The sequence below is a fragment of the Adiantum capillus-veneris genome, chromosome 15 (assembly GCF_014529385.1).
Source record: "Adiantum capillus-veneris isolate H3 chromosome 15, ASM1452938v2, whole genome shotgun sequence".
NCBI classification, from domain to species: Eukaryota; Viridiplantae; Streptophyta; class Polypodiopsida; order Polypodiales; family Pteridaceae; genus Adiantum; species Adiantum capillus-veneris.
This window is the reverse complement of record NC_140945.1, coordinates 29342974-29351922: the sequence shown is the minus strand read 5'-3', so window position 1 is coordinate 29351922 and position 8949 is coordinate 29342974. Positions and strand designations below refer to the sequence as shown.

The 8949-nt window shown below is 42.3% G+C and overlaps 2 protein-coding genes across 2 annotated transcripts; one reads left to right on the top strand and one right to left on the bottom strand.

Moving 5' to 3' along the window:
- Positions 1-895: 895 nt before the first annotated feature.
- Positions 896-3007, top strand: LOC147440446 (homoserine O-acetyltransferase). The gene is made up of 2 exons (XM_086530184.1): positions 896-1201; positions 2337-3007. The coding sequence occupies exons 1-2, from the start codon at positions 1004-1006 to the stop codon at positions 2529-2531; spliced, it is 393 nt and encodes a 130-aa protein (XP_086386310.1). The 5' UTR covers positions 896-1003; the 3' UTR covers positions 2532-3007.
- A 3074-nt stretch (positions 3008-6081) lies between these two features.
- LOC147440445 (uncharacterized) lies at positions 6082-8295 on the bottom strand. Its single transcript, XM_086530183.1, has one exon. The coding sequence runs from the start codon at positions 8219-8221 to the stop codon at positions 6383-6385; it is 1839 nt and encodes a 612-aa protein (XP_086386309.1). The 5' UTR covers positions 8222-8295; the 3' UTR covers positions 6082-6382.
- Between the last annotated feature and the right edge of the window lie 654 nt (positions 8296-8949).

Below are 8949 nucleotides of genomic sequence, written 5' to 3'. Positions count from 1 at the left end.
TAATTATTGAGATCATTTGTGGCACCAAGGTCTCGGAGACATTTCAAGACATAGAGTTCTTATCTCCCCTTGTGATCAGTGTTTTCAAGAAAGAGGGTGAAGCATGAAAGGGACTTGAGTGTTGGGTTGAATGAAGCAGATGTAGCTATTGATGCACTTAGCTACTAGTGCATCCATAGTAAGTGTGTGCCAATGGAAAGTGAGATGGTCCTTAGGGTGCAAAAACAAGCTTAGGATGGCCTTAGAGATAAAGGGGCTTAAAATCATGCATGAGGAGTTTCATGGATTGTCTCACTTTTTGAGAGATAGCCACTTCTAATTGTTGTATGAGGAGAGAAGAATGAAGTTGCATTATTCCGATCAAAAAAATAAATAAATGATTGCCCACCACCTTGGTCACTTCATCACCAAGGAAAGTGAAGTGGTGTAAGAGTTATGAATTTTGTATGTAGTCTCAGTGCACAACATGTGCTTGCTGTAGGAAGTTATGGTTACTAACTTCTATTGTGTTTGGAGGCAAGCACACTCCCCATAGTGCCACTAAAATCTTCCACTAAAGGCTCCCTAAATTACTCGAGCAATGTAGACCCATACATCACTTAATATATCAGTCACTTTGGACCCACTATTCCAGTTCTCAAGATGATTTATTCCAATGACAACATCGTCGCAAGCAGTCAATAGCTGACTATAGGCAGTTGCAAAGGCTATAAGGGAAATAGTTCGCAGATGGTTCTCTTTCCAAATATTACATAAGCCTACCCCTCGCGTAACCACAACCTTAGTCCACCCTAAGTCATTGGGTGATCCGGATTGGATGGTAGGGCCGAGACGAGCAGACAGTTTCAGTTGAGAACTCATCATCGAACCATAGACCTCGCACCTGACGGATGGGGGCCGACCACCGGGAACAACGGTCAGACACCATCGACCCACCCGATCCGACCTGACGGGCGTCTCCGTGGCCCTGGTGTGCTAGAAGCCTCGTACGTCGATTGGAAGAATGGGGCTGCAAACTGCGGTTCCTTTCTCACGTGCGCCATGGCAGCTTGGTGGTGCCAGCTTATCCAGGGTCTCTGCTGCCTCTTACAGGATTTCTCCTACTCCCTCTTCCTTCTCTCTCGCACGGGCCTCATCGTCCAGCGACAAGAGCAAGTTGCCCGAGCCCACATCTGAGAAAGGCACCGCCCTCCTTCCTCCGGTATGTAACGTTTTCTGTGTGTGTGTGTGTGTGTGTGTGTGAGAGAGAGAGAGAGAGAGAGAGAGATGCATCAAGATATTAGCACATTATCAAAGATATTCTAGTGTAAATCTGACAGATTTCAGGGAAGTGGAAGAGCTTTGTTGATGAAACCTTGAAATGCAACACTCCGTATTATTGTAGACCCATCGAGGTTGGAAAGGTTTGCCTGGAGCTGGTTGAAAGTTCTAATTAGTGGGTCTCAAATGAGAGTAAGAGGAAGACAAAATAGAAGAAAATCCTGCACATTTGGCAAATTCTATTAGTGGTTCAGGTTTGCATCTTAACGACGAGGAAGTTTAAGGAGGGAACGAGGATGCTTGTCTGATTTTAGAGGGAAGGAGTACAATAACTTTATTGTGGCCCCATGATGACGTCAATAAGAGCTAGTTCTCTGCAAGATGAGTAATTGATAAGGATACCGATTAAGCATATGTGCTTGGTAACTGAATGTCAGCTTTCTAGTTTACATATTCAGTGATATTATGTTGGCAACAGTAAGAGTGGCCATTCTGTGTCTTGTTGTAGGTTTTGAATAGAGTAAATGGGTTTGCTTGCTATAATGTTTGTAAGGAGTTCAGATGCTATTTCTCCACAAGATTTTTGTGAGAGGGCCGAGGATATTGACTATTGTAACGAAAAGTGTAGATGTCTGTTTTAAAGCACAGAATGCTAATACTCGAAAGCAGGCATACCCAAAGTTTGTGCATTTCAATGTATGATGATTAAAATTTGAAAGCAAAACTGATGGAATTCTACACTTGTGTATGGAGAGAGAGAAATCTTTCTTGTCTATGGAGTGGTGGGAGAATGGAAATTTTGGATCATTAAATTCATAGGTCATTTCTCTTTGCACAAAGAACCAGTACGTTGTACGAGAGTTTGCGTATTCTGTTACTTCTGAAGTGCAATTCTTAAAGCTGTATGCACTTGAATCTCATTAGGTGAAAGTTTTAATTAAGAACATGCTGGATATGTTGATTTTTTACTTTTTGTTTGGACGCGGAGGGGTGTGTATGCGTGAGCTTTCCACTGAGGAATGTGAAAGAGGAGTTGAAATTTTCTCATCTCTGCCATTTGCTGCTTGTTGCTGCAGGAAGATGTGGGCTATGTGGTCAAACTCACGGTAGGAAGTGTTGCTGGTGCTGCTGCTATAAAGTATGGAAGCGTACTCTTACCGAGCATTACAAAACCAAGTTTTGCCAAAGCTCTGTTGATAATGGGCTCACCTGTTATTGTAGCTGTGGCCTGGCTTGCAGTTGCTAGTCTCAAGCAAACTGAAGAGACCTAAGCGGAGCAGATAGTCCTCAGTTGGAGTCATTTCAACCAAGGGGGTGGTTCTACATGGCAAACCTCTGAATTCAAAAAATGTTATGCGTTAGTCCTCAATTGGATTCATTTCAACCAAGGGGGTGGTTCTTCTTGGCAATTGGTCTAATCCAAAATTAATGGTACGGTCAGTATAAATGATCAAGCTCATGAATGATAATGGCGTTTAAGGTTGCTTGAGGCTGTTACATTGGACCTCTAATCAGCGGGCAAAGCATGTGTTACTTTGTAGTGTACTGAAGGCTGTTAACACCCTTCTGCTAGATTATGTGCTTTCTGTTCTTCATAGTCAAACAGAATGTGAACAACAGCTTGTACATTCATCAAACCAAGCTATTTGAACATATTTAGCTTCTCACTGCTCAGTGCGCGGCCATAGTCCGATCCTGATGTCCGTTAGCTTGTATTTTTATGAAATTCCATCCCTTTTGCTGTGAATGTTTGTCCTTGGTTCTGGCCGTTCACTTAGTCTCATGAGCTGCTATCTTGGGCAATTTATTGATCAGGATTTGTTAAAGTGTCTTCATTGACCTGAGAGTTTGCCTAGTTTTAACATTATTCCTAATACTGCTGTCTTTTATGTCTTTGTCCAACAATTGAGTCAGAAATTGCTTGGTTTTTTATGCTTAGGTTAGGAAATTCCTGTCGACGTGCACCCTACTAGCACAATTGCTCTCAGGTGCTTCACTCACATTCGTTACGTCGGGCTCGCTCCGCTAGAGGAAAGGGCTCCATGGCTTGTAAAAGGACTGCAGTGCTCAATAAAGGGATTTGAAGCTGGCTCGCACATCAAGACTTTTGGTTGAAAACCTATAGTCCATGTAGAAATTTTCCTCTTATATATGGTTTTCACTTTCTTATGTAAGGGAATTTAGAAGCTTTACTTAAAACATGCATATTCTCTTAGATTTGTGTTACCACAAGTAAGCTATATTCCTAGCAGATTTAGAACTTCATGTTATTTTTGTTCCAGCACATAGAATTGTCTTCGTTCACATAATTCCTGCGGAATAACCTATATCACTCCTTCCAATCCTACCTCTCAGTGGAGAGACTCCTAATTTCTATAGTAACTGTTCTCCAACTTCTTTCCTTTTTGAAATGCTATATAATTAGATTTTCCGTATCAGTAAAAGGAAAATAGAGATCTTCTTCCTACCGAGTGAGTTGGCTTCCAATTCTATGGCTAGAGATCTAAACGGAGTGGGGAGTATCTAGGTGAGGAAACAACAATTGTTTCATGACATCGAACTTTTGTGAAGGAATTATTTCATTGTTCAATCCAGTGATGCTTTACCAAACCGAAACGGATTGGATAGATATTTATAAGTTTCAAGATAGACTAGGATCCAGCCATTTCAACGATTCATAATCTCTTAGATTTGTGTTAACACAAGTAAGCTATATTCCTAGCAGATTTGGAACTTTCATGTTATTTCTGTTCCAGCACATGTATTCAAGAAGTATTTACAAAACCCCTCTACAAACTTTCACCTTGACTTACAAGACCCCTTTTCTTTTATGCACTTGTAATTCTTTTTACAATTTCCATTGTTTAGCCCCCGGTGCATGCAATTCTATAACTTTGAAAAATATCAAAAACCCCTCCTTGTGAACTCATGTGGTACACTTGAATATTTGGAGGTTGATCTCCCAAGTGTTTGTTGGTTGCACGGAAAGTACGAGTGAGTAAGTATGCCATTTGGCTCTTAGCCCAACTTGTGATCGACACAATTCATGCATTGAACGGAATGTAAGCAATTAGTGGATGAGCCTATTGTAGGGTTGTTCTTAGACACAAACTTGAGGATATATGAATGTTTATTGCAACTCTTGCTTTTCAAGAACATTTTGGTAGGATTGGCATGTGTAAGAGAGAGAGAGAGGGTGGAAGAGTCGTCGGGAAAAATCCCAAGATCTATCTGACAGGTCTTGAACTCAAGGCCTCTTATTCAAGAGAAAAGAGAGAAGAAAAGAGGCTTATCCAAAGCATAATGTGTGCCTTATGTATGTCTCATTTGGTGGGCTTTCTCCGACCCCAATTATGATAAGGCCTCTATTGATCCTCTGGACTACCTTTTAGAAAGCACTTTTATTCATTGAAAACTATACTTACATGATTGCCTCCAAGGTGAAGGGTAATAATTGGTTGGTTTCACTTCGACAAAGGGCGATCATATGAGTGGATTTGTAAGGTGATGCGTAAGAAATGCATTCATTCCTGTTTCTCAGTTATAGCCCAAAGGAAGGCCAATGCAAAGGTAAGACCATTTTGAACTAGATGAGGCTTGGTGCAAAGAGTCCTACAATTGTTAAAGAAAATCTTCTTTTGAAGGGTGCAATCATAGTTGCAAAATCATAACTGTTCACCGAAGGGCATAACTAATCAAAATCATGATTCCATGACAACAGATTAGATTGTAAAGATGCACTAAATGTTTCACCACATGCAACAATAGGATTGAAAAGCACTAGTCTCACCGCTTGCCATGTGTCCCCCTCTCTCTCTCTCTCTCTCTCTCTCTCTCTCTCTCAGGATAGTTTCCTACAATGTTAAAACAATCTTCTTCTTCTTTTTCTTCTCTCGTACGGGTCACGCACTCGCCTCATACTAAATGATGGTGAGCCACCAAAAAACGGTTGGGAGCTCACCATCCACCATGTGTCCCTCTCTCTCTCTCTCTTCCCCCCATCCAAAGGATGGGTCAAGCACTTGCTAATTGAATTGACAACTAGTTTCTTTCTTGCATTTGTCTTCTTCAAATTTGGACACTGCAATAATTTTTTTGCTTACAATTGGTACACTTTCCCTTCTCTGAAGTTTGACACTATTATCATCTAATACCTTCATAAAATCAAAAGTTTTGAACATAAAGGGTACGAGGGAAAAAAACACTTGCACAAAGCATAAGAACCAATACCATGCCTACACGTATTGAGTAATTTAGATATTCTTTTAGCATTTTTCATGAAAAGAAACACGACGATGAGAAATGAATTAAAGAAAATAGAAAGAAGAGAAGCTTAGCTGAATGAAATTCACTACTTCGTACCAAACCTCAACTTGAAATTCATTGGCATTAATCTTACATTCCATACCCTATACATGATACTCTCTATATAATGTGAGGATGCATTTAGTTTATACACACTGCACAAAGTGTGACAAAAGAGAGAGAGGACAATCAAATTATGGAATTATCTGCCTGTCAATTTATGTTTGCCGCAGAACATGCAACATACCGGCTCAACACAGAAGTTACCAACCAAAAAAGAGGCAGAGTGACTGCCCTTCCCATGCCTCAATTATTTTGTCTTTCACTGCCACAGGGATTGAAGTGGGATTTGAACACCGCTACTCACAGGTCAGACTCTCACACTTAACTTCGTCTTCTTCACAATAAAAAATATCTACAATCATGAAATACTAAGAACATGACTCTTTGCCAAACGACAGTGCACAACACCTTCTTGCCAAAGAGAAGGCGTTTACACATTGATCGAGATCAATAAAATAAATTACCTTGAATTGAAGGCTTTCTTCCAACAAAGACTTTCATAAACAGAGCTCTCCTTGAAAATAAATAGGGATCAGACTCAATGTCAACACACTACCTATCGACGGCGAAAACCACAGATGCATACATGGATCATTCACAACCTTTTCATGAACCCGAAAATCAGTAGGGAAAAACCCTTCTGTGATAATTTATAGAACAAGTGGCTGTAAAACGAGGCTGGTGATACATCCTTTACATAAATGGCCTACAATCCCAAGTAAAACTGTGAACTACTACGCAAAACGACTGTCTACTACTTCTTTTTCTGAAGCTGCACCTTCATTTGTTCCTGCTTCAGTTGGCACTCCCTTTGCATAAGCTCCAGCCTCTGGCGATACACATCCATCTCTTTCAGCCGAAGGTCATGCCATTGCTGCTGCATTGCTCTGTCTCCTTCAGACAGCTGCAAATCCAGACTCCTAAAGGGGGTACTACAAAGCCCATCAAAACCTCCTGTACCTAACCCATTCATAAACCTTGCTTGATGTGCAACCGCCTTTACTGCATTTTCCACAACAGCAAGTGCTTTTGTTTGCCACTCTTTCAGCATTTGCCTGGAGCTTTCCTGAATCTCTGTAAGAGTTGCACGTACCTCCTTGTGGAGAGCCGACTGCACTTCACTTACTGAATGCGACAAAGTATTATCTGCATTCTTCTCCTCCAGCACCATAATCTGATCCATATGAGCATCCTCACCCACAGGAGTGATGGTAAGCTCCTTCTTGGGTGAATCACTGCCACCATTAGACTCTTCAGTTTCCGATACGTCCCCATTGTCTTCTTCTTTATGCGCCTCTGATTCTTCGATCACAACCTTCACATCATGCACTGGGGCAGCAACCTTATTACGTGATGCCTTGGCCCCTTTCACTGGGCTTGCAGCAGATAAAGCTTTAGAATGCTTGTTCTTCCCATCATCTGTATCATCTGCTTTTGTTGCATCCTCATTACCCCATATTTGATCCCACATAGAAAACAGCTCTTGGTCTATTGTTTTGCGAAATTTGCGCTCTCCAATGCTGTTAAACTTTTCAGCCATAGCCGCATACCTATTCTTCATTCTTTTCAGCTTTTCACATAGCTTCTCTTTGCTCCACAACCCATCCATTCTTCCTTCAACTCTATTGGCTAGGTCACTCCAATATCCATCTGTCTTCCTTGAGGGAATCTCTATACCTTTCTGAAGATCATGCAGAATTTCTTTCGTTAGCACTATTTCATCTTTCCCAGTAAAAAGCTTGTGCTTCACAGGAGACAGCGAACCTTTGGCAAGTTCAGTGTCTGAATTTTTTGTGGATTTCTTATCATTTTTGGGCTTCTCGCCTGTTTTCTTTGCTGAGGAGCTTTCGGGCTTCTTAGCAGAATTTTTCTGAGCAGACGCATCCTCTGGTTTCTCTGCAATTGTGGTTGCATGAGCAGATTTCTTGGAGTCACTCTTCTTCTCAGAAGTGATTGCAGTGACGTTCTTGTCTTTGCTCAATTTCTCAGAGTCTTTTGCTTTAGGCACATGCTCAACATTCTTCCCACTAATGTCAGAGCTTTCCTTTTTTGGCTTCTTAGAAGAGCCTTTTTCTGCTACTAATGGCTCATCTCGGTCCCTTTTCAAGACCTTGTCTTTACTCTTCTTTGGAGAGGCCTCCAGCTCCTGTTTAGTTCTTGACGGCATTTCTATTGTGGGTGCTTTCTTCCCATTATGCCCATTTGCATTCTCAACCTTACGAGGCAGAACAACAAACGGAAGGGAAGGCTTGGAGGGCTTACTGTCTGATGGAGAGCTCATTTCACTGTCAGAATCAGCACCTCCTTCGCCATGGATATGCTGCTCATCTTCTGAAGAAGAAGCTTCATCAACCTTTACTCTCTGGGTCCCATCGATTTCTTCGTCATCATCGTCTTCACTTTCGTCTTCATCGCCTTCTTCTTCGTCTTCTTCACTTTCAGAATCTTCGTCTGCTTTCGGAGCCTTCTTGTCGTCAATCATTTGGGCTTTTCTGTCGCTCATGACGAACTCCTGCTCATTCTCCTCCTCGTCACCACTGGAACTTTCCTCGGAGCTCGACGATGACTGCGGCCTAGCTTTCTTCTTCTCCATGGCGAGCCCTAATTTGGTTGACAAAGGGAGTATGAATCAAAGCACAACAAACTAATAGAGCTGTGTTAAACAGAAATGTCCGTTGAAACTTGAGAGATAGACCTAGAAGAGTCTAGTGCATGTCCTCTCCCTCTCCCTCTCTTTTTCAATCTCTTAGGGTGCGCACATGCACCAGCTGCAGCACCCCGGCCGGCGGAGATTCGATGCAGACATACCACTTTTTTGGACTGTAGCATATCGCTTCTTCAACGCTCTCCTGCCACTTGCATCGGAAAGTGACTCCCCTTCCCTAGCCATTTGCAATGGTCGCGAAGCGGTAGCAGCCTAAATATAGCGGGCGACTTCACTGTTCACGTCTGCAGCTGCGTCAATCAATTGCATTATTTGCTGCAGCAACCGACTGTGTTGACGATAGGTCATCATTGACGAGAGATGACCGGAAACATGTCGGTCGGCCTGCATGTGCGCTGACGAATAACCGGTGGCAGGCTAGTAGAGCAACTGTCACCAGAGCATGTGCGCAAAGTGTCCTAGCCCGGTCGGTGGAGCATCAGAATGCTGAGAACGGCCCAGACCCTGCATGTGCAGCCTATCTGAGGTTGCTCTCTGGGTTCACATTGAGGAGGCATAACAAACACTCCAAAAGTTGTTTTTCCGGGTTAATGCACACTTCCGCCACCTATTTGTTCACATAGAGGGTGGAAGAAAAAGTCACTCTATTTTCTTCC

What these genes read in the sequence shown, in the direction of transcription:
- LOC147440445 (XM_086530183.1), bottom strand. Translation starts at nt 8,221, where the DNA reads ATGGAGAAGAAGAAAGCTAGGCCGCAGTCATCGTCGAGCTCCGAGGAA.
- LOC147440446 (XM_086530184.1), top strand. Translation starts at nt 1,004, where the DNA reads ATGGGGCTGCAAACTGCGGTTCCTTTCTCACGTGCGCCATGGCAGCTT. An exon ending in GCACCGCCCTCCTTCCTCCG is followed by an intron (nt 1,202 to 2,336) that starts GTATGTAACGTT and finishes TTGTTGCTGCAG; the next exon opens with GAAGATGTGGGCTATGTGGT.